General features: G+C 30.9%; 2 protein-coding genes across 3 annotated transcripts; both read right to left on the bottom strand.

The window, feature by feature from the left end:
• Window positions 1–4,898: 4,898 nt before the first annotated feature.
• On the bottom strand, window positions 4,899–26,923 carry LOC148621243 (uncharacterized). Of its 2 annotated transcripts, none has more exons than XM_088575384.1 (6): window positions 22,961–26,923; window positions 10,734–11,019; window positions 10,423–10,488; window positions 9,620–9,706; window positions 8,182–8,310; window positions 4,899–7,555 (listed from the first exon to the last, which is right to left on the bottom strand). In XM_088575384.1, exons 2-6 carry the CDS (start codon window positions 11,013–11,015, stop codon window positions 7,310–7,312), a joined length of 810 nt encoding a protein of 269 aa, XP_088431510.1. In that variant the 5' UTR covers window positions 11,016–11,019; window positions 22,961–26,923; the 3' UTR covers window positions 4,899–7,309. The 2 variants fall into 2 exon arrangements, with proteins under 2 accessions (XP_088431510.1, XP_088431509.1); XM_088575383.1 differs by lacking the exon at window positions 22,961–26,923 and adding an exon at window positions 14,207–14,300.
• Window positions 17,940–24,041, bottom strand: LOC148621244 (uncharacterized). Its single transcript, XM_088573902.1, has 6 exons — window positions 23,980–24,041; window positions 22,575–22,635; window positions 22,276–22,341; window positions 20,701–20,787; window positions 19,064–19,192; window positions 17,940–18,823 (listed from the first exon to the last, which is right to left on the bottom strand). Exons 1-6 carry the CDS (start codon window positions 24,039–24,041, stop codon window positions 18,599–18,601), a joined length of 630 nt encoding a protein of 209 aa, XP_088430028.1. The 3' UTR covers window positions 17,940–18,598.
• Window positions 26,924–26,973: the final 50 nt, after the last annotated feature.

Here is a 26,973-nt window from a genome sequence, read left to right as displayed (position 1 = left end):
TTTTATTACTGTTAAATAAGCCATATGTCCACAGTATATGTTTATTAAGATACAATTTTGACTGTTTTTTTAATAATGAGGTGAAATTGGTGACATTGTAAGATAAGATAAAACTTATACGTAGTTAGTAAAAGATTAAAACAATTTTTTGAAAAAAAAAGTATTACATACCGTGAAAAATAATTAAAACACACCGCAATTTATGTGGTATCAAACAACAGCCAACAGGGTAAAGATTTTAAGGACATGAATACATAACTACATCTATTCGATTTCAAATATAAAATGAAGCGCTTTAATAGGCGGTAACATGGCAGGCATTATTAAATGGTATTTTTTCTACCAACAAATATAGTGATGTCGGCTAGACAAATATGATATTAACAGGACAGATCCGACACAATTGTACCCGTTCATGACGTTTTCCTACTGATTGTATACGTCGTATTTGCAATTATGCCTAATTGGTAAATGTACTGGAAAAGTATAATTTTAATAGATACATCGACTTCGACTGTTTTATTTTAAATATATCACTTAGCACCGTTAATACAAGTTTGCGATACCCTTTTAAGATAACTATTGCAAAATCAGTGTTTATTATTTTCAAGTACAATGATGGGTCAAGATGTTAAAATGGAATTCTGTCATTATACACATTGTACAAAAACAATATCATTTCTATTTAATAAATCCGTAAAAACGAAATTGTTCTTAAGAGACTAGTTAACCAAGAAAAAACAGAAATAACAGCAATACGGAACACTTTATCAGGTTATTAATGTTATTGATATTTATTCGAGTAGCAACGTCAATTGTAAACTGTAAATCTCGGAAAAAATACCACAAGGGTTAAAAATAAAACAAGAATTGCAAAAAAAAGAAATTTTTCCTTTCTAGACAGTTCACATGTATATATAAACAACAATAGGTTCAATTTAAAAAAAATAAGAAAGAAAATACATTTATATGAGTAACCAAGTTCGTATGATAAAACGTCTAAATTCTAATGGAAGATTTAAAATATTTCTCCATAAGGGTTTGCATTTATATCTCGCTAACGCAATAAGACTCTGTCTTATGTGTAAATAAATACATCACAATATTCCTATATTTCTTAATCGACCAGGAAAGACATGCAAATACACAGTTTTGAGCATTTTTTTTTGTGAATATTCACATGTACAGAAAAATGTGTGCAAAATAAAGTTACATGTAGTAACATTATAATATCAATACAAAATCGTGTACTGGTATTATTGTTGTCAACATTTCATGTTACAGAACTCATATCGTGAAAACCTACCACCTGTACGATGTACGATACACGATATACGATATATGATTTACGAAACACGATATACGGTGTGCGGTACACGATGTATGTTGTGGGGTAACACTATTTTTCGACAAGGTTAAATACTCATAATACAACATTTTGTTTACAAATGTAACTGGGAAATTTAAGACTCGAATTTGTGTCGAAAAAAAAAAAAAAAATTCAGGCACCCCTTTTCATATAAAATATATTTTCTTTTAATATTACTATTCCTGTCCATCTATGGCATATGAATCAAATCAATCGTAAAAATAATCATTAAATTTCAATGCTATAGGGCAACAAATGGATGATTCAAAATCAGATGTGAAGTCATATGGATGCATTAGATAACTTCTGTAATATTTTGACATGAAATCTATATACTTTACTTTATTTGATAAGCTAGACGCTTTTGTAACGGACAAAATCTACCAGGAGCCGTTATACCTCTTCGATTCAAGAGATTTATCTGTACTGTAGGCCTTGATATACACTTCGTGTACTGTCGTAACTGCCACCATGTGTTTTCCACGGATTAAATCCTATACACAATTCGCAAAAGAACCATTTAAAATATATCATTTTTCAAAGGAGGAGAAAAAGGTGGAAAAAATACGGGAGGAAAAAAGTGAACCATGAAACATTTGATGAATGAGCAATCAACGAACCAAGATTCTAACGAAAATCAGAAGATTGTAATCCAGGGACAAAGAACAGACAGGAAAACAGTAAAACACAACAAAGAACATAAAATAACCAAAATAATATATTCAAACAAAAATAAAAGTAAATGAGCAACTCAGATTCCACTAAAAACTGGGAGCATGGACCAGGTGCACCGATAAGATAAGCTTCCTCTGCTTTTCTACTTTCGAGTTACTCATAAAAAGTCAAATCTGGTGTACACGAAAAGAGGAAAGAAAATCTGTGACACGTTGAATAAATCTGTTCTCATGTTGTAGATAAATACACTGTAACGATTCACGAGTTCATGATGGCGACCATAAAACTTTTAGATCTATAGTGATGACTTATATCTACTTTCTACAATAGCTGTAAGATATCAGTGTAGTAAATGCAAAAGTACCAATCATATAATACTAGTGTTACATATTTTGGTTTGCTGAACACGTGTTTCAATGAATAACATTTCATCAGAAGAATTCAAATACAAAGGAAGATATTGAAAAAAAAAACAAAACAAAAAAAACAAAAAACAAAACAAAAAAACAAAAAAACAAAAAAACAAAAAAACAAAAAAACAAAAAAACAAAACAAAAAAACAAAAAAAAATACCCACCCCCCCAAATAAAAAACAAGCAACACAAAAGTATCGAAATAGATAGCCAACTCGAGCGCCAAGACGCCCTGTCATGTGCAATACAAGGAATGACGCAGTGGAATTGACCCAGTGGTTATCAAATACACATTTACTAATCAACCAATCATATGATATTAAAAATACGCGTGTTTCAAGGAATAACCTCTCATCAGCATCAATCAAATACAAAGGAATACAAAGAAGTTCTCAAAACCAAAAGTATCCGAAAAGAAAGCCTATCCAGAACCAAGAAGTTCTATTTCGTGCAATACCAGGAATTAATTTATGTATTGGTGTTTTATACTGAAGAGAAATCGGCCAAAATTAAAAACATTCCGTTACATTCAAAATGACATTACTTAAGTTCAAATATGTAAACAATAGTAGATAATACACAGAACCAAACCGTAAGTAAATATCGAACTCAATCTGTCGTTCTGGGAGATTAATCGGAATTTTTAAGACATTAGAGATATAAAATTTCTAACAAATGATTTTTTTTACTATATTGTCACCAGAGACGAAGGGAATTTCATATGACGACAACAGAAGTAGGAAGAAATGACCTCTACGTCATGAATGTTATAATATATATGAGTAGGGTTTCTTTTTACTCAGTTGACAACAAGTTGATTACTTTCGCAAAAACAATAACCTCTTTGCAAGAAGCAGGTTTTTAAAGTCCTAAAATTTGAATTATAGACAGGTTTAACCTCGAAATGCTTCATTAGAAGATTCGCATGATAATTGTGTATGATGTATGTATACCTCACTGACTTCTTAAAGAAGTGCCTTATGGTATCTACAACTGTACGTAGAAATACCGTTTCTCGATTTTGTGTGTAGTAATTACATAATACAACCAGAGGCTCCCAACAGCCTGAATGTCTCACCTGGTTACATTTTACCTTTCAAGGGCAATGAATTAAGCAAGATGGTGTCCAACAATTTTGACTCAAGAAGACGTTTGTAGGTCTTATCATAAATGTCATTTCAGCAATTGAAAGTTTCTTTCTATCTCTCATAATTTTTAAGATATTAAATGAAAACTTAAAAGAAGTGTCATTTTTTCATCTTTTAAAGACAGTAACTCATATTAGGAGTCGTCTGACAATTTTGATCCATGAAGACTTTTGTAGGCCTTACATTATGGATAATTTCAGCAAATGAAATATTCTTTCCATCTATTATAGCCTTCTAGATACTGGATAAAAAATGTAAAAAAAAATGTCATTTTTCACCATTAAGTGCAACGACTCTAACAAAGATTCATCTGACAAGTTTGGTCCCTGGGCATTTTTGAAAGAGATTTGACGGCTTTGGAGATATAGTATGCAAAAAACTACTATGTTCTGATTTTAATTATGGCAGCCATGTTTTTGATGGATCAGCCATCCCCACATCAGTTCTATGCAAGATATCACACGGAACATTCATACCAAGTTTGGTTCCAATTGTCAGGTATTGTCAAAGGAGAAGATTTTTGAAAAGAATAACATTAAAATAAGCGAACCCCCTCCACCCCCCCAAAAAAAAAACATCGAATAAGGGCAATAACTCTAACATGGCATAACAGATTAAAACCAAAAATGTCACCACAGTCAGATCTTATCATGCTGAATACTTTTACCAACGTGAGAATTCGGCTAAACCTACCGGTTTTGGAGATATATGTTCATTTTTTAGTAACGGCGGCCATGTTTTTCGACAGATAAAAAAAACCCACATCAGTTCCATGCAGAATGCCCCACATTTATTCCAAGTTTACTTTTAATTGGTCAGATAGTTTCAGAGGAGAAGAGTTTTGTAAAATTTGGAATGATGACGACGAACGATGACGACGAATGTCAATTGATGGCAATAACCCAGATTGCCATCAGCCAAGAGGGCTAAAAGCTGCGTCAAGTAGCACTATTAAGCAATATATTTGTGTATCATCACTGGTGAATTTGGAAAAAAAAATCTTAACTCCTGCAAGTGTCTCTAACAATAAGGTAAATCATGAAAAGAATTACACTTTATATCTGAACCTATCGGATTTGTCTGAGCTCCTTTATGTTCTATTTACCTTTTTTATATAAAATATTGAAAATGTCTCAAAAATAGTATTTTCTATCAGATTAAGCTGATAAAATATTAACAATGATAAACTGCTTACCTGTGTACTTCAAATAATTTTGAACGGTATTGATTGGTTACATTTATATATGCTTTGTAAAACTGGATTATCAAAATACCAAAAGACTTATAAAAAGACAAATCCAAAGGCATTTAATAGATACACTTATAAAATAGTTATAAATGCACACGTATTAGGATAAATGATAATTCAAAGTGTTTAAATAACAATAAAACAGTGCAATTATAAGTGTATGATTACTCTTCAGTGCAAGTCTTTGTAAAAATCAGGCAAACTGAAAGAACTCATAAACATGCATGCCAAAACCCATTATTTGATATGTGCATTGTTAGGTTTCTTCAAAAATTTTCAATAGAATGTATAAAAATAGGAGGGTATTTTTAATGGATTATCCGCTCCTGTAACGTTCATTTTTGGTGCATTTTAATTAAATTATTACTAAATTAACCAGAATGATTAGGTAAACTTTCTTTTTTCCCTAAATTCCTATGGCACAAATCGGCAAATAACACTTTAGAGATGTTGTGTTTTAATACCATATGTCATCAATTGCCTGATTCTAGAAGAGATTGACACACAACTTGCATCATCGTTACATATGGTAACGTAACAAATTTCAAAACACAACGATTTATACCTGTAAAATAGACAATATGCCTCTCAAAAAAAAGACCAATTGCCATTGATGTGTAGACTTATGATATAATTTATTAGGTAAAAAAGGAACCATTGAAACAATGTGAATGGCGCACGAGAAAAAATCCCAGCGTTTCAATGAGTACTTTTTAGAGTATAGTTCATAGTCATATACAAATATCATATCAAGTGTATTTATTTTGGGCTTATATATATGTTGTAAAATGTTAAAATTACCATATGTCAGCGTAGATAGAATTAAATATTTGTAGAATTAAGTTGAATTGTTGCTACAATTGCTTTAAATCACAGATTAAAAAAAATAACAACTTATCAATGGACACTTTTTTTACAGTTATATTTCATAATTTTGGATTTTTGGATAGGGAGTCTGTTTTAACCAGAATCGTATGTTCAACAAAACTTTATTGTTTATTAAGATTTTCGTGTTGCATTTCAGAAATGGGCTTCAAAGTAATTATAACAAATTACAGTAAAATATATTTAAAGTTTCAGGGTTTGCAACAAATCCATGCACTATCGAGAAACAAATCATTATTTAACAACACAAAATGGTTTGATTTCAGTATAACACAACATTCAATTACCGCCATGTTTTAATTAAGTGTTAGCGAGCGTAGACTTGTTAACCAGAAGTATTGTAATGTCGACAATTCGTATTGTACAAGATTCTAGCGGAAATGTTTATGCCTGTTTTCCATATCTGGTCTTTGTCCCTGGATTACAATCTTTTGAATTCCCCTAGAACCTGTCATTTTAACCTGCCATTTAACCAGGAGAAGACCACCTCTTTTTTTCATATATATCAAGGTCAGGTTGTCAGGAATGGTGTCATGCATATGTGGATTTGTCATTTGTTACAGTCTTTATTTGCTTTAAACAGCGCTGAAAAGTTTATATACACACAACAATTTAATATATATGTATAACATAATTTTAAAAAAAAATCATATACGTCGTATATAGGGAATAAAATATATACGTGGTCAAAAATTACAAGAGTCATCCCGTCTTATCGTCAAGCGAGCAATGAAGACTGAATAATGTATATTAAGTAAGCAACTACTTTTGACTTTTTATTATTTGAGTTGATGGATATTTTCAATTTGTATAATTTTATTTTAAAGCCAAACATTTTGACCTCCATTTTTATCTCCGTTTATTGATAATTTATTTGTGTATAATTCCTTTGACTTTTTTTTAATGCGGCTACGTTTTACTTCGTGACCATAAAAATAATGTACTACATTTTATTGAAGTGTTACAGGGAGTTACAGGAGTTTATATTTTTTCAAAAGTAACATTTAAGATTTCTTGCAATGTGATGATGCATTCACTATTTTCTACTGGAAATCATTTTCAAAATGAAACATTTTCTAAAATGTCCTCAAATGCAGGCGTTACATCCACATGTCAACTTCTAAAATATGTTAATATACACATACGTTCTATATCTACACCTTAAGCTTGTAAATAAAATACATGATTATACATGTTAGTTAAAGAAAATAACAAAATTTACAACAAGTAAACACACCCAAAAACAAATAAAAAACAAGGATTTGTCTACCAAAATAAAAGTATAGAATGGGAATCTGATTAAAAATTAATCCTCAAGCAAAATGAAATGTTTGTTGTTGTTTCAGGCCTGAACTTTTGCTACATGAATATCAAAAACATTTTAAAACAAGTGCCATAAACAGAATCATTATCTTGCTAAGCATTGTATAATGGAACATAAGAAAAAAGCAAAATAGAAAAAAAATACGACTACTTAAGACTTATAACGTAGTCTTGTGCAAAGCGAGTACAAACTGGTAAGACGTTTTATAATTTATTCATAGGTAGGCAAGTTTGCAAATATACAGCTCTACGATTTACAAGTATATTGAGGTGGTTGTTCAGTATTCATTATTGTTATTCCGGATCCAGTTTGTTGTGTTAGCACTGGCAGTTGTTGTGTCATGACGCTTACAGGTCCTTGCCTAGCAGATATTTCATGTGACGATGTGGGCTGTACATTTTGAATGTAAGACATCTGAATGTTTGTGTTTGGTGAAACAAAAGCGGCTTCACCATTTAATTGCGACGATTGAACGTACACATAAGTCGTACCCTGAAAGTGAAATGAAAACAATTTGGCAAAAAAATAAAAAATAATTAAATAATAATAATAAAAAAATAAACGTTCAAAACCACAATACACAATGAAGATAATACAAAGTCTAATAAACAACACGACACTTAAATTTGTACACGTTTTTACCCTCAGAAATTTGTTTCGAATACTCCTATCTGTGCATTTTGGAATATGCTTTGAGATTTCGCAGTCTAAGTTCGTATTCTCATCTTTGATGTCCATATTCATCCATTCAATTACTTATATGACAAACAGGTTGTCGTGTCAATGACCCACTTTACATCAATGCTTATTTCGAAATTAAAGATGTCTTTTAATGATGTAAATTACGCCTCTAAGTATAACTAATTATACATTTAAACATACATCAACCGAACCTTGTCTGACATTAAAATCGTTCGGTTGATATATATATGTTAAATTTTCCAATTTCCAATAACAAAAAAGGGAATGTATCAAATGTCGGTTTTCACAAGGTTCGGATTAGATGTGTTTCACTGTAGAAAAAAAAAAACCAACTTCAACTTTCGACTGCTGAATCTGTGTTATTCATATATAATGCCTGATTTCAACCGCTGAAACAGAGTTATTTATATACTAACCCTTGTTCCACCTAATGATGAACAGCAGCAGCAGACAGAGGCGGAAACGATCGATACAACAAACTCCACGAAACTAATGATGGCAATTAAGGCAGAAAGTGCTACCTCACCATTCCCGTAACTTATACGCTAGATTAAAGTGGTAATAAAAAGTATTATCTAAATCAAGCAAAGTAATTTTTTGTCTCAATACATAAAATAGTTGCTGTGTAGTATTGCAGAAGCGGATCAAGAAATTTTACAGGGGATTCCGGATAAATTTTAATTAAAAAAAAAATAACAAAAGGGGGACGAAACCTCCATTCCCTTGATCCGTCAGTGCTGTATTTGAAACTACAAAATGTCAAAATAACAAGTAAATGTTGATCATATATATGTAAAATATGTACAAGCCATGCACATTCAAGTCTTACAATAGTACAGATCACAGACAATAGATGAAACAATAGATTTCATTGCATTTTGCACTTTAAAACAGTACATTTCTTTGCAATGTTTATTGTAAAAACATTATAGAGAAATCTAATGATTTTTTACAATGTTTATTTAGTATTCTGACTTAGATGGCGTAAGTTCAAGAGTCATCAAGGGAACCAAGATTCTAACGGAAATCAAAATATAATCCAGGGACAAACACCATACATGGAAAAAAGACATACACAGCAAAGACGTTTACCCTACCAGATGGACCTGTCTTTGTTTAAGAAATATCAAATATGGGTTATATTTTAAGGACACATTTCTTAACAATTCTTTGTTAACTTCAGTTATCTTTTCTTGGCCTGGGTTACGTATTTACCATTTAGAATCTTAGTGTATCAATACTTTCGGTTAATATGTTTCATCCACAGAATTATATCTACTTAACTGAAGTACTCCGTTTTAATTCAACCGTCATCACTTAAAAGCAATACATTAGTGACAAACACTGGCCATAAAACAATCATGTTCAGTGTCTCCTCGAATTGATAATTAATAACAATTTGGTGGCAATAACAAGTTAAATAAATTAAGACTTGAAAATTCGTGGTAAAAATGGATTTCTACCCTAATTACATTAAACGAAAATTGCCTTATGAACAGAAAAAACCATTTTGATACAATGCAAATTTAGTCGCTGAATTACGATATCTTCGGATTTAAACATTTGTGGAAAACATTTTTAATACAAAAACAAACTTGAAACAGACAATTTTAAATAAATAACAGTGAATAACAATGTTTGATATAGTTTTAAAATCTTTTCAATGTATGCGACGCATTATCACAAAATAGTAGGTTACTCTATAGTAAAACTTACAATTCGCATTTTATCAACACTTTTAGTTGTTAGAATGGCATCAACGGTTTGCTTTACCTCTGGTGATTTAAATTATAATAGGAATAATGCTGTGGCTGAAGAGGCTTAATAGTATAAAATAATGACGAAAATACTCACAAAAAAGCTTCCCACTATACCTAGACTAAAAACGGTTGGCATAACGATCGATGCACTTGTAATACACATCACCATGAAAGTGATTTTCTAAAACAATAATCGTCTGGACAATTCGTTATATACATAAAAATACAATAAAAACTTAAATAAGACTATTATTGTAATGTGATTTTATCAACCTTATGTTCGATTGATTACACATATGTAATGCACTGAAGTCGTCCTGTTTTAAAAAAAAAAGTTTTTAAATTTATATTCAACGGTGTATGTGATTTTTTATTATCGCACAACAAATGTAAGCTGAAAACTAACTGTGAAATTTAAGTCTCATATATAAGGTAGTGAGTATCCAACAGAAAAAAAAACAACCTTACAGCCGAAACGAATGATCCGCCTTGAAACAAAATATAAATACTATATTTGGGGAACTGAATGAATTAAACATAATGCATAAACCAGTGATAGAAAAATTTACTTTGTTTGTAATAATCAAGGTTGATTATAAAGTATTTTGTATCTTTTGAATTTCCTTTTTCCTTTTCAAAGATGATATTGAGTTAATTTGTTTTAAGAATGCTTATTTTAAAACAAAAGTCACAAAGCTTGGCTTGAGACAATTGAGCCTAATAATAGGCGTTTGATTTTGTTACAATATTTAATATAGATTATCGAAACTTTCAAATTTCGCATACATTTAAAAACTGGCATACTGCCATTTTGACGAATGTGTTAAAAATCTGTTAACCGTGATCAGTAGAACATTTGTATGCGATGTTGTTACATCTTGTGAGCAATTTACCGACCAGGCATCTCCACTTTGTTAGTCTCTTCATATCCATACAGAAAAGTAAAACTTCAGTGATTAAAATCTAAGTTAATCAAAATGTATAGTGTTATCAAGGGTTGATAAAGGATTGTTTAAATTGTACGAATGTTATGCTTGCTTATATTTTTTTTATTCATCTATTAAAATATCTTACTGACAAAAACGTTAAATTTGACCTTTTATATAAATGTATCTAAAATGATAAAAAATGTAACTAAGGTGAATATAAATTTTACACATGAATTTTAATTGACTTTTTTACAATTTGTAAACTTATAACACGCTTACCCATCCAGAAAGTATGAAACATGTTGCGTCAAATCCCAGTAATGTTCCTCTCGTTTCATAGCTGTAGCAATATCTGTAGCTATACCGATAGCCATACGCATAACTGCTACTATAGAAACACCTGTCTTTATCTTTACTACCATCAATAATGATTGCTATCAGACTTAGAATTTCTAAAATAATGCCTATAACACAATTTATGCCACCAAGTTTCTTCAATGTTCCAATCTTCATTTCCTGATATTGCCTTTTATATTTGACCGATTGGTTTTCTTGATTCATTGTCCTAGATAAAATAATACAATTTTATTTACACAATAAATAAATTTGAATTCGTATAAATCGATTACTAATATGAAATAAAAAAAAGAAGAGGATAAATAGTCCGTCCTTATTACTAAATGGCCTAACCGTATCTCTTCAACTTGTTTTTACCAGTTTCTCGTTTTAGCGATATAAATGGTACAACAATGAAACAGAGATAAAACTTCTTATGTATATGTTTTCAAAGAATTTCTTTTCAGTGTCTGCGTCACTTCCTGGCTTATTAAAAAATACCCTTTATTACAGTGAATATATATATATATATATATATATATATATATATATATATATATACACACCAAGATTGAATCATTTATACGCCTGATAATAGGTAAACCACGCATCGACCTATCAAACTTTCATAGGCTAAAAAACAAGGAAGAAAGATTGAAATACATTGTTCATGCAATAATAACCATAAAACTTAATGTTATAGAGAACCATTAACATGTTACATCATTTTAAGACAAGTATGTGATAAGTTAAAAAAACATTTATGTCACTATAAAAACTACACGCCCTCTCACAAGGGCAGCAAAACGATTGTTATAAAGTTATATATTTAAAATCACGATTTGACTGCGTTGTGTTTTCAATAAGCATGGACATATTTTAAACAGGCTATGACTTGCACCAGGATAATAATGCTTATTTAATGATTTTGAATTGCTTAAACAGACATTCTCTAACGCGCCCTTGTTAATCAAGTATTAAAAAAAAAAAGAATCACTATGCATTATAAATTGTAATTCCGATTCCAGTTTTTTGTTCCGCTTCAAACATGTTCTCGTTAATGAGTTTGTCCCTAATTGGAAACTCATACTTCGTTTTATAAGTAACCAATTATACAATTGTATCAACACACGTATAAATATTAGTGACCTCGACCATTCAGTTTACCGGGTATGAGGTCTAATATGCTTGATTTGGATAAATCTATCAAACTATTTAAGTTATTTATTTTGTACTTTTGGGCATATTTAATCTGAATCATACATAATTGATTTTTATGATCAATCAGGTCAAACATAATAAACTTTTAAAAATTTAACACTGATTTGAGATAAAAGTAGCTAATGTTGATATTATTTAAAATTTTGTATATTAAAATAATAAATGTAGATATTGCAAAACTGACACATGCATTTATGTATCATAGTTTGTTGAACTCTTATGGATAATTTCCGTTGTAACTTCTTACTTATTTGAATTCAGAAAATCGTAGATTTAAAACAAAAAGTCTTACAGTGTTGCCATTCCTGCTAGAGAACAAACTAGTTAACAATGTCGATCTCCGATACATGTACCTTGGCTATGACATATATACATGTATAAGCCAAGGTGTGTGTGTGATTTGCTAGATCATTAGATGACGGTAATCTTTCCGTTGCACCTGGCTCATACTCCCAGCTTTCGTAAAATGCGGTATGCTCATTTCTGTAGTGCTTGCGTATATATTTATAATCCGTTTATATCATCTGTTGTGTGTTCGTATGTATATTCTAGTTCCCCAGACTATGATTTAACTCATTCCAATCATAGCTCCCTTGCTTTAACTTGACACCATCATGCAAAAAATAACTTATTTAACCAACAGAAATCTTAAATACTTGCATGTTTAATAACGTTTAATTATTTTGAATGATGTTAAAATGATATTTCATGTACATGTATGTTTAGTTTTAAGTACTTATAATTGATGTTTTCTTTTCTTTTTTTTTTAAATCTTGAGAACGAAAAATTGAAATAAAAAAAAATCAAATTAAGTTGCGAGTCGTTTAACACAAAAAATAGAAATCCTTGGTATATATCCAACAAATAAAATGAACTTTACGATAGTTTTTCCCAGTACAATATCTGTTTTGAATGTAAGGAGAATAACTCACACGTGGAACATGTTCCGACAAAATTGAAACTGTTTGAATATAATTCATTTGATTTAATACACGAATTGAAGTTTGTATGATTAACTGCATGAAGAGACGTTCCTTATTCATTTACCCCAAATAACTTGAGGTAAAGAATACTACAGACACTGTGAAGTGAGACTCATATCTTAACCTACACTTAGAGATAGATGGTAAGGGAAAATAATTGACCAGATTTTACGAAAACATGATGACTTTTCATTCAGAATTGTTATTTTCCCTTTCATATGTGGCAACTAGCCTTCAGCACCTGCGTATGGAGTTTTCATATCACAAATCACACACCATGCCAGTGCTTGCCGCAACTTCTTTTTGTATCGCGCTAGACTTCTTACAATTAGGCTTCTGGAACAGGGTTACGTTGCTACAAGTTTAGAGTCATCACTACAGAAGTTCTATGGTCGTAATCATGAATTCGTGAATAGTTACGGTGTATGCATCTGCATCAAGAAAAATGATTTTTTCAACGTGTCATATTTTTTCTGTCCTCTTTCGTCTACCCTGGACTTGACATTTTATGAGTAACTCGGCGGGTGTTTCTAGAAAAGCAGTAGACGCTTACCCTACTGGTGCACCTTGTACATGACCACAGTTTTTAGTGGAGTCCGAGTTGCTCATTTACTTTTGTTGCTTTGTATGTATTATATTATTATTATTTAGTTGCTTTATGTTCTTTGTTGCGTGTGTCTGTTTTCCATGGTCTTTGTCCCTTGATTACATTCTTTTTATTCCCTCTAGAATCCTAGTTTCCTTTATTACTCGTTTCTAACCTTGCTACATGCACCAGAGGTGGCTCTTATGGCAGTTCAAGCTAAGTTGGCTCTCGTAGAATATTGTAAGCACCTGCTCCACTAAAAATGCCAGAAGAGCTGGATCTAGAGCTGTTATTTAATATTTTATGAACTGACATAGGGTTTGGCTGAAAAGTTTGTTTAAATATAACATCTGTGAGTACATTATAATATTTTGACGAATTTGCTTTACTTATATCCAAAATGAATATTTATCTATAGAAGTACAATCGATAAACGTCCTTGCCATGCCAAAGTTGGTTTTGCTAGTAAAGGTTTGTTCGCATGCGAAACTGCACTTCGTACAAATATTTACAAATTAAAGTGAAACCTTTCTCGACAAGCAACATTTTTTGGTACTTTGTTATTTTATGTTCAAAATGTCAGCGCTTTATCTTTTGTTTTTTTTAATAATGGAACCTTTACTTACTCACAAGTAGTTGTACCCTTGGACAATACGTCATACCCTCGGTTAATTTTGTTTGTCCTTGACACTGGCTGCATGGCGAACTTAAAAAAGTCATTAAGATTTTTAATGTCAATTTTGAGTTTGCTGTCAGAAATATAACCCTTTATTTGTTAAACGGGTAGTTTATGGAGATATTACATGCTGCACAGGATTGAAATACTCGTTACAATGTCTTTATGAATCCATACCGTTAAATAAATTGTAGGCAAGCTGTACCATCATGTAACAATTTTAAGGTTTTATATTATCCGGTTCATAGACAATTCCAGTAATAGTCTAAAGGTAATAATTTAATTTAAACTTAAATAAATATTATTGAACGTTCTGCTACATTTCTGCAGTAAAAACATGTTTACATAGACATTTTACGATACAGCTTGTTGTATTTTGTCCTATTTATTAAGGTGTTTGTATTCTGTATCAATCTTAAGGGTTAAATCGGAATTCAACATATTTTTATTTCTATATTTATTGTCCAAAGCCATGTGTAGATATTGGTTGTTGTTGTTCATTTCATATCATATATGCATCCTTCCTAAAAGTTGAATGTTGATTCTGATTGATGCTCAACGAATAAATAAGTAGAAGTAAATTACATAGAAAGCACTGAAATTCATTGAAAAGTGGTGACAAATCTTTTTGTGTAAAAATTTGATATATTTGTTTGGAAACTTCAAAATCATTTTCTGAGCCATATATTGTCTATTAATAAAATCTTCTTACTATTAGACAGTCATATGATATAAGAATTACATTGGAACAATACATTATGTTGTAAAAAGTGATGTTGCACCACCCATATCTAAGGATTTACCTGATGTTTTACATTGATAGACTCTAAACACAATAAAGGTCCATAAAACCGTTTCAACAATTTAAATTGCAACTGTGATATTTATGGTTCGTAAATAAAAAAAGAAGAAGAAACGTATACAGTTTTTATGTAAACTATTAACGCTTTTGTTTAGGTAGCAACTGTGTGCATCGTACAAGGTAGATGTGATTAAATTCATATAATGAACAGTGCAATTTGTCAAAACCGAACCCTAAATGACCCGTGAACTTGTCTTAACCTGACCCTTTTGACAAATTCCTAAATATCAATTTAAACGTATTTTGAAATTTGTTGAAAATCAGTCTGAACCATACCATTTTCACAACCCAAAAGGAGTTTATTTAAGACACAGATTTCTGTTAATCTTTACACAATTAAGGAAGGTTACTTTATAACAGTTAAATTCATGTTTTAAATAATCAGGAACTAAGTAATGAATACGAAAATATTCAACCTTTTGTCATTGTTGTAGGTTTTATCTTCCCTAATAATACTGAAATGTAGATAGTGGCCAATCAGTAAGTGATTACAATGCTTTGTTTTTCAGTGTTATGTTTGGTTTAATCAACTGATACTAAATCAGTACTAATTAGTACTTTTACAGTATATTAATGCATAATCGCTATACGGGCATGAACTGCAATATGAATATATCATTTTTCTGAAAGTTTATAACAAATACATTTCAGAATTAACGAAAACATATATAATACTGTTTATTATTTTATAAAACGTTTATGGATTTTAATATTGCATTTAGAACAATTGAAGTAGAAGTCCATATAATATTCTGGCACCAAATGGTTGGTGAATATAGAATAATCGAAGAAAGATTGATACAACTGGACGGGGAAAGGTTTTTACCTGAATTTCATGTTATGAATCGAATAGTTTCAGTATACATAGTGTTTATGTGGTTATGTGATCAGTGCAATGCTTTATTTCATGTCTAATGTCATGCTAGGAAATTAACATACCCGAAATACCAATTTTCAGTGCCTCACAAAAAAAAATTCGACGTTTTGAACGATTAGAGTTCTTGAATAGGTTTAACGTTCTGTGAAGTGTAGTATGGGGCTATTGGTAATGGGATATTGGGCCATTATGAATTGAATTGGTTATGAGACATTTTGGATTAGGGCAAAGCAAATGGGGAATCGATATTAATCAGGCAGAAACTGAAATACAAATTTTGGTTTACTTTTTAATCATCAATGCAAAATACTGTATTAAGTAAAATAATTTAAAATCTATTTCGTAACATGTATAATCCGTGTTAATTATATACACAATTACGTAAATGTATGTGAAGAGAAGTTGAAACTGGAATTATTTAACGATAATACACATACGTCATCTATATAGCGGAAACTGAGATCAAATGATCTAGTTTAACGATGTCCCTTCCCCTGGATCAGATCATCTAAAAAGTCAGCCTCATAAGAGTAAAAGAAAAGGCCAGCGAGTAGAGGAGCACAATTTGATTCCCTAGGAACCATTTGTTGAAAAACACATCCACCACACCGGACAAATATGTTGTCGATAAAAAAAGTCCATCATTTTGAAAACATTTTCTTCATAATATTTGGAAGATGAGTTGGAATTGTTTTTTTTTACACAGTATGAGGAATCTATACCAAAGTTTACCGTCGTTCGTAAAGTAACATCGATGTATAATGTTTTTAAGACTGGATTTTAACTAAGTATGGGGATTAGACATATAAAAAATTGAAAAAGTATAGGTTTTCAGGATAATTGTGTTATGAAAAAAATCTTGAATTTAGCGTTTCCGGAAGATGTCTCGAATTTTTCAGGATCCACATTGAACTACGACGGGAGTGACAAGTATCGTGGAATAACCTTCCGATCTAAACGCACAATTCCAGATCAATACAGATCTTCAAAGCGCGTTTAGATGTTTCGAACGAGCGCCGACGGCCAGTATGTTATAATATTAAAAGCAGGCTAGTTCAGGTATTGCACACAAGGTTGCCTGTTCAGGCGTATCCTCGTGGGTAGCCCAAATTATGCGAACAAATTGAGTCAAACAGGTATTTCTTACTTGAATGCAATATTTATTCTGATTTACGACGTACCGCTATTCACACTTTGCATTTTCAGTTTGACATTTATATTCTCCTAAATGGGTCTAATGCTCTATCAACAGATCAAAATACTGAACTTTATTAGCAATCCTATATTATAAAGAGTAAACGATTTGTAAACACTTATACAATATAATTTGTATACATGCTGTCTTTTGAGTGCATTTCATTTATTATTTTTTTCTATAATCAATTATCTTTTTCCTTATAATTTCTTCTGTAATAAACATTTCCCCAATAAGTTAAACCTTTCCAACCTCATTACATATATAGTACATGTATTTGTAAAAATTCCAGAGCATGCTTCTTCATGTATTGAGATATATTTTGTCCTTTATTTGGAGACGGATAAGCATACGCGATATGGCTTGTTTTCGAATCCTTGTGTTTATTTACAACACTGTCTTATCATGTATTGATGCATTCTTTGAAATACAACATTTTTAAACTAATTTTAAAAAAAAGTTTAAATGCTAATAAATAAAACGATTCAAAATTATTATTATTAATAGAGGATAAACACGGTTTCAATCAAAATAAACTATTATTTAAAACGAAAAGATTATATATGATACAAATAAAAAAAAACACAGAAACATGTCCTTAACGATGAGAAGGTAGTTTAAAATAAAGTAAACCTGCGTAAAAATGAAAGAAAAACAAAACTAAAAAAAAAAGAACAAAACAAAACAAAAACAAAACAAAAAACAAAACAATCAAACAAACAAAAAAAAAACAAAAAAAACACCACGATTCGAACAGTTGATATTTAAATCAATCCTTGAGTGTATAAACTTAACACTTGCATTTATTAGTCTACCTTAAGATTGAGTTTACACATGAGAAAAAAAAAAACATTTTGAATTGATTTTGTAATATTGCTATTGCTTAGTCATACCATGCTGATGAAAAAAATCCGTTTCAAGGTGTTTATAAATGCGTTCGTAATATGATTAAAACAATTTGAAGAAGATTTTGAAGTATTTTAGACCAAAAACAAATTGTTGATACAATGCAAGATGTCTAAATAAAATATAAACTACACTAATTGATGTTTTAAAGAATAATTTGTACGTAAATTTTGGGTGTTGTAACCTTTGAGGCCCGACAAATACCTGAAATATGTGTCTTTTGTCTTAACGTTTTAAATATATAGTTTTGTAGTTCGACATCATATCTAATATCATTGTGGCGATTTTTTTGCATGTGATACAGGACGAGTACATGACCATTTGTTCGTTCCAGAATTATTATGTTGGTAATCGTTGTATAATTAAACATAAGGAAACAAGGAAAAACATAGAACAAATACGAGTACTTAAGACTTATAACGAAGTGTTGTGTAAAGCGAGTACAAATTGGTAAGATGTTTTATACTTTTTTATAGCTAGACACGTTTGTAAATATACAGCTCTACGGTTCACGTGTGTATAGAGATGGTTGCTCCGTGCTCATTATTACCATTGCAGATCCAGTTTGTTGTATTAGCACTGGAAGTTGTAGTGTCACGACGCTTATAGGTTCTTGCCAAGCAGATATTTCTTGTGACGGTGTGGGCTGTACATTTTGAATGTAAGGCATCTGAATGTTTATGTTTGGTAAAACAATGGCGGCTCCACCAATCAATTTCTTCGTACTCTGAAAATGAAATTAAAAAAGTAAGTTAAACATGCATTAACCGAACCTTTTTTGATTTCAAATTGGTTGGGATTTACATAGATGTTTAGTTTACCAATTTTCAAAAATAAGAAGAGAATCTTACGATGTTTGGTTAAGAAAGATTATCGGATATCACACGGTGCGGATAAAACTGGTTTCACTGTAGAAGAAAATAACTTCTACTTTCGACCGCTCAATCAGTTTTATTTATGTATCAACCTTTGTTCCACCAAATGATAAACAACGGCAGCAGACAGAGGCGGAAACGATAGACACAACAATCTCCACGAAACTTATTATGACAATAAGGCTAGAAAGTATTTTCTCACCATCGCCGTAACTGGCACGCTAGATAAAAGTGGAAGCAATAAAAAATATTATCGACATTAACCATAGTATCTATTATGTATCAGTCGACATGTAGTATTGAAAAGAGGATCAAGAAATTTTAGAAGTGGTTCAATAGAGATTTCAGGCTTTTATTTGCTCAATTTTGCCTAAATATTGCAAAAAATCAGACAAAAATTTAACAAAAGGGAGACTGAACCCTTCACCCCCTCGATCCGTCACTTTGTTGTTTTTGAAACTAACATAATGTCAAAATAACATGTTAGTGTTGATCATATGAGTAAAATATGTGCCAGCAATGCACATTTAAGTCTTAGATTAGTACAGATCACAACATTCAATAAATGAAACAATGGATATCATTGCATTTTGTACTTTAGAACAGTATGTTTCTGTGAAATATTTATTGTAAAGCCACTGTAGAGAAATCGTATCGTAAACATTTTTTACAATGTTTATTCAGACTTAGATAGCGTAAGTTTAAGAATTTTCAAAGGAACCAAGATTCTAAAGGAAATCAAAAGAATGTAATTTAGGGACAAAGCCCAGACACACAGGGAAGAAAATAAAGTAATTAAAATAATACGTACAAAGCAACAAAAGTAAATAAGCAACTCGTAATGGGAGCATAGACCAGGTGCACCGGTAGGGTAAGCGTCTTTTGCTTTTCTAAAAACATCCAATATAGGTGATGTTTTAAATACACATTTTCTCAAAAAATCGTTTGTTAACTTCAGGTATCTTCCTTCGCATTTGTTACGTATTTACTCTTTAAAATCTTTGAAAAAAGTGTGTCAATACTTTCGGTCAACATGATTCATCCATGGAATTTTATATATTTAATGAAAGTGCCCTTTTAACCCAGCCGTTTTCATTTAAAAACAACATATCCATGACAAACACTGAAAATAAAACAATCAAATTCATTGTCTCCGCGAATTGATAATTAATAACAATTTGGTAAAACACTAACAAGTAAAATAAATTTAGACTTGAAATTCATGGTAAAATGGATTTTTATCCAAATTACATATAACGAAAATTGCCTTAGGAACAGAAAAGACTTTTTTGATACAATACAAATTTCTTCGCTACATAATGTAAAAAAACAATATCTTTGGATTTGAACAATTTGACATTTATGGAAATATTTCGAATACAAAATCAAATTTGAACTAAACAAATGTACAATTTTATATAGGTAACAGTGAATAAATATGTTTGATAACAAAATTTAAAAACAGTTTTTTTTTGTGAGATTAAATGCATGCGACACACTTGATTTAATATTTTTCTATGTTCTTAATCACAATTTTTTTATGATTTTGGTTAAAAATTCTCCGACATATTGGGTTCCTCTAAAGTTTTGCATTATGTTAAGTCGTTAGAGCGGCATCAACAGTTTGATTTATCACTGGTGATTTAAATTATTATAAAGAGCATTCAAGGGAAAACAATGATTTGGCTAAAGAGGCATTACAATAATAAATAAAGACGAAAATACCAACCAAGATGCTTCCAACTACTCCTAGGCCGAAAACGGTAGGCATAACGATCGAGGCACTTGTGATGCACATGACCATAAAAGTAATTTTCTATAATAGGAATCTTGAGGTTAATTTGTTATATATAAAAGTAGAATAAAAACTTAAATACAACTATTTTCTAGTGTGATGTTAACAACTAAATATTCGTTTGAGCACATCTATTTAATGAACCGAAGTCATCTTGCTTTTTAAAAAAAAAAAATTGTCAAATTATATTTAACTGTGACTTTCTTATCGTTAGCTGAGAACATACTATCAACTTTTAGTCTCAGATATAAAAAAAAGTTATAAATCACAATATTGTATTGGCGAACTGAAACAAATAAGATTCCAGAAAACCAGCGATAGGTAAATAAAATTAGTTATTTTTAGTAATAATTAAGGTCGATTATAGCTAGTATTTTGTATCAAAATGCATCTTATGATTTCCTTATTTTCTTTTTAAAAAGAAATGATCTTGCGTTTATTTATTTTAGGAATGCTTATTTTTAACCATAGGTCACACAAACGTAACTTTAGATAACTGAGGTTAAGAATAGAGGTTTTATTTTTTTACAAGATTTAATATAGATTATAGAAATTGTCAATTTTGCATACTTTTGAGGCTGACTTTATAGCTGATCTGATCAGAAAGAAAGAATATTGTTCGGCTAGATCCTTCAATCTCAGTTTCCGCTATATAGATGACGTGTTATCTTTAAACAATCCTTATTTCGGGGATTTCATACATCGCATCTACCCAAAAGAGATTGAGATAAAAGATACTACAGACACTGTGAAGTAAGCCTCATAACTTGACCTACACTTAGAAATCGATGGTAAAGGGGAACTATTGACCAAACTTTACGACAAACAAGATGACTTTTCATTCAGAATTGTCAACTTTCCTTTCATCTGTGGCAACATCCCTTCGGCTCCTGCGTATGGAGAGTTCATATCACAACTCATACGTTATGCCAGAGCTTGCCGAAACTACACAGACTTTTTGTATCGCGCTAGAACTCTAACAAATAGGCTTCTGGAAGAGGGTTATGTTGCTACAAGATTGAAGTCATTACTACAGAAGTTTTATGGTCGTCATCATGAACTCGTGGATCGTTATGGTGTATCCATCAGCACCATGAAAACTGATTTATTCAACTGGTCATAGTTTTCCTTTCCTCGTTTGTCTACCCGGACTTGACTTTTTATGAGCAACTCGGCGGGTGTTTCTAGAAAAACAGAGGACGCTTACCCTACCGGTGCACCTGGTCCATGTTTTTAGTGGAGTCCGACTCGCTCATTTACTTTTGTTACTTTGTATGTATGACTTTAGTTACTTTATGTTCTTTGTTGTGTATGTCTGTTTTCCATGTCTGGTCTTTGTCCCTGGATTACATTCTTTTGATTACCGCTATAACCTTGGTTCCCTTGATTACTCTTTGAATCTGGTCTACAAGGCATTATATCAAATTTATTAAAACAACACACTGTTTTCCAAGATTTAGTAGAACATTTGTATAAGATGTTTTTGCCACATGTGAGCAGTCTACGTACCAGACATCTCCATCTCTTTTGTCTCTTCATATCCATACAGAAAGGTAAAACACCAGTGATTTGAATCTAAGTGGAAGCAAATGTATAGTGTTATCAAAAGTTGATAAAGGAGTATTAAAATTTGTTTTCGTTTAAATGCTTGCCTATATTTTCCCATTCATTGATTAAAATAAACTTACAAAAACATTTAATTGACCCTTTTCATATGAATCTTATTTTAAAAAATGGTTAAAAAAATAGCAAAGTGAATATGTATGATAAGACTGTAATTATGAGTTTGTAACGTGTAACACTCTTACCCATCCATTTAGTATATAACATGTTATATCAAATCCTAGCAATACTTTTCTTGTTCCAGAGCTATATCAATATCTATACGGATAGCCATATGCATAACTGCTACTATAGAAACACCTGTCTTTATCTTTAGTTCTATCGATAATAATTGCTATCAGCGTCACAGCTCCAAACATGATGCCTGTAACACAATGTATACCACCGAGTATCTTCAATGTTCCAATCTTAAATTCCTGATATTTCCTTTTGTATTCTTCCGACTTGTTTTCCTGATTCATAGTCCTACACTTACAGCCTATAAAAATACAATTTTCTTTACACAATAGATACATTTACTCTTAAAATTTGATGTCGCAATAAAAAAAGAAGATAAAAGTCCTAACCATACCTCTTCAACTTGTTTTTACTAGTTTCTGGTTTTAGCGATATGAATGATACAACAATAAAAAATGTAAAATAACTTCTTATGTATATGTTTTCAAAAAATAAATTTTCGGTAGTTTCTGCTTTATTTTTTTCAATAACTGAAACCTGAAAAATGAATCATTATCGCTATTTTGTTTAAAATCCCTTTGCTCTTGCTATACGATAATTATTATGCCAGTCGAGTGAGAATGAAAATTATCGCTAGTTTCTATGTCCTCGCGTGACATTTAAGCAGCAGCGTATGAATATTTGACGACCCAAATAACCGTCTCTTTGTTTACTTCGTATGAAATAATGGCTAATTTGTGGTAATATTGTCTAGTCTACGATGGAAAATGATTAAATACAGTAACTCACCCGATTAGAATGAATAAATCACAAAATAATTCCACAAGTTTTAAACGCAACCGTCATGGTTAACCGTTTTTTTTTTTAAATGATGTGTATCACAGTATCACAACATACTTGACGTCACGTAGCACGTCGCCGAAAAATAGTCCCGACAAGGAAATTTTGCAGCGCTTATACAATTTACATATTAAGGTCAGGACTACTGAAAATAAAAGAAAACTTTTACCTTACAATTCAGCAAAACAGCGATAAACAGATTATCAAATATTTTTTTAACTCGCGGAGTTCTCATGCAAATCTTGTTGACAAAATATTAAATAATCTAATAACATATAACATGAATTTAGTCTGTTGGCAATGAAATGTTAAAAATATCCACCTTGTTTGTCTTTCTAACTTTATATAAAATGACCCTTTCTTTTACAGTGAATACATATACATACTAATATGAAACCATTTATACATCTGATAATATATATAAACTACGCATCAACCAATAAAAAAGTCGCATAGGCTAAACTGCACAAGGGAGAAAGATTGAAACACATTTTTATGAGAACCTGTAACATGTTACATTTTTTTAGACAAGTATGTGATAAATTAAAAAAAAAGAAAATGTATGCCTCTCACAAGGGCAAAGATCTATCTTTATAAACTAAGTAGAGATCTTTAATTTCACACTCTGATTGCATTGTGTGTAAAACAAGCAGGGAAATAACCGAAACAGGCTGTGGTTTGCACCAGATTATTCACGCTTATTTGTTATGATAGTAAATTGCATAAACATACATTTTTAACGCGCTTCTGCTAATCAAGTACTTTACATATATACAATTTCACGAAAAAGAATCAACGAATTGAATTTCTAATTCCGGGTATTTCTTTTTTCGGCTGAAAATATGTTCTCGTTAATGAGTTTTTACCTACTCGGAAACTCATACTTCGTACATGTCGTAACCCCTTATAAAATGTATAGTATAAATACAGGTATAAATATTAGAATGTTAGTAAAGTGATCATGGGAATTCAGTTTACCGGGTATCGCTAATACGATTTGGATAAGTCTGTCAAACATTTTAAGTTATGCATTTTGTTATTTTGAGCATATTTAATCTAAATCATACATAATTGATTTTTATAATCAGTCAAGTCTAATATAATAAACTTTTAAATATTCAAAAGTTATTTAAAAATAATAGTAAGTATTATTGAAGTTATTTAAAATTTTGTTTATTAAGATAATAGATATTGGAAAAATGACATGCATTTATATTCCATGAGCTGTTGACTCCTATGGATAATTCCCTTTCATACCCAACTTATTTGAATATGTTTATATGAATACAAAAATAAACAACCGTTTGTCATTTCTGTAGTTTTTATCTTCCCGAATTTTACCGAAATGTAGATCTTGGCCAATCGATAAGTGCTTACACCGTTTTGTTTTCTTTTTATTTCGAGTGTTATGTTTGGTTTGATTAACTGATGCTAAATCTGAACATGTTGCAATGATATTAGATAATGTTTCATAATTTAATTGTATATTAGTTGTTCTTAAACACCGTCGTTGATTTGTTTGTCATCTTTATAGAAAAAAAACATCATGGAAATAAGAATTGCAAATAAGTATACATGAACTGCAATAGGAATATATTATTTGACTTAAAGTTTGTAACAATTACGTTTCAGAATTAACGAAAACAAAAATAATATTGTTAACTTAAAAAATAAAAATGAAAAAAAAAACCTTTATGGATTTATTTATTTTATTCATTAAACTGAAGTCGATAAATTATTCTGCCACTAAATGGTTGGCGAATATAGAAAAATCGAAGAAAGGTTGATAAAACTAGACGGTATTTGTTTTACCTAAATAACATGTCATGAATCAAACTGTTTTAGTATACATAATGTTAATGTGGTCCTGTGATTAGCGCAGTGCTTCATCCCATGTCCAATACTTACATGAAATCACACTTAAGTTTTGTTCTAAGATATTCTTCCGAAGTTTATATCCCGTTTTAAGTATTTTGTTTTTATTTTACAAAATATATCTGTCGCAAGTTGAATTATAATCACTATTTGTTATACTATTTTAACTTTGAAAAATTAATTTATTTTCAAGCTGAATGAATGATAGTGCTATTTTGACCAATCCGTTCAATCCGTCATGTCATGCTTGGAAGTCAACATTTTTGAAAAACTCATTTTTAGTGTCTCTGAACAAAAAAACTTTAATTTTTTGAACGACTAGAGTTCATGAATAGGTTTAACGCCTTATGAAGTGTAGTATGGGGCTACTGGGAATTGGATATTGGGCAATTATTTATTGAATGTGTTGTGAGGCGTTTTGGCTTAGGGCATAGCAAAAGAGGAATCGATATTAATTAGGCACACATTGATAATAAAAGAAAATTGTTACCTTGTTAATAATCAATGTAAAATACTGTATTAAGTAAAATAATTTAAAATTTATTTCGTAACATGTATAATCCGTATTAATTACGTACATATATTTGAAGAAATGTTAAATATGAATGGAAAATGGGTAATATATAGGCTATGAGGGGTTCAACTGGGTATGGAACAACACCTATATTAATGAAATATTGCTATCCGGGCTTGCTGATCAGCTCATTTGAATTATATAAATGACTCACACCTATTGCAATCTCTGATGTCTGCACACGTGCTTCTTGGAGTAACCCCTAATCGACAGCGTTTTACTCAAATACATAGGAAGTTCTTAATCCAAACAAAAAGTGTATACAAGGCACAACAAACGAGGATGCTTTCTCAGTGTCTGTAGTTTTCCAAATATCAAATTCTTTGTGCGTAGTTGCGATGTATGAAATCCCCGAGACTGTGATTGTTTAATGATAATACGTCATCTATATAGTGGAAACTGAGATTAAAGGATCTGGTTAAATAATGTTCCTTCCTCTAGATCGCCCCTTGCAGGTCTAGGTCCCCAATGGGCCTGCAGCAACGCTAAGCTTGTCGTAAAAGACGACTATATAATGCTCAGAAATCTAGCCGGGGGCTAGGCGCTCTGCCTACAGAATACCTGGGATGTGTGCCCCAGGTGGTAAAATGGGGTACCCCTAGCGTGTTACATGCTTGGACTACTCTATTTTCTACCAAGTTTTTAATAAAGAATAAATGCAAGACAGTGAACGTAACATTTGAGGAGGTTTACAAATCATTAGAACGCTGGTAATCTGCTTTTTAAACCAATTCCTTGTGAGCATCAAAGTAACTTGAATTGATTTCATTCTTTTTTTAATTGAAAGCTTGATAGGCTATGGTGAAATGATGCAAACATGTCACTGATTTCAAGAGTTATGTCCCCTACCCCAGGTCTACCTCTGTAAGTTGGCACAGAGAATATTTTTAACTGAAACTGTTTCTTTTTTTTTTCAATAAAATTCTATCTTTTATGTGACTGTTCTGCTTCTACATGTATTTTAACAGACAGTGCATAATAGTTATTGATAAGCAGAATCATTTTATTTATTTCAATATTTTTCCCCGAACTTTATTTTTTTTTTAATTAAAAAAAAATAATTTTGCAATGTAATATGTATATAGATAAATGCATTGCTTGGTTTTCTTGATTGTTTG

The sequence above is a fragment of the Perna viridis genome, chromosome 3, assembly GCF_037379345.1.
Source record: "Perna viridis isolate PV_CMFRI_1.1 ecotype Kerala chromosome 3, ASM3737934v1, whole genome shotgun sequence".
Taxonomy (NCBI): Eukaryota; Metazoa; Mollusca; class Bivalvia; order Mytilida; family Mytilidae; genus Perna; species Perna viridis.
Note: the sequence above shows the minus strand (reverse complement) of the source record. Positions and strands in the feature narration are given on the sequence as shown.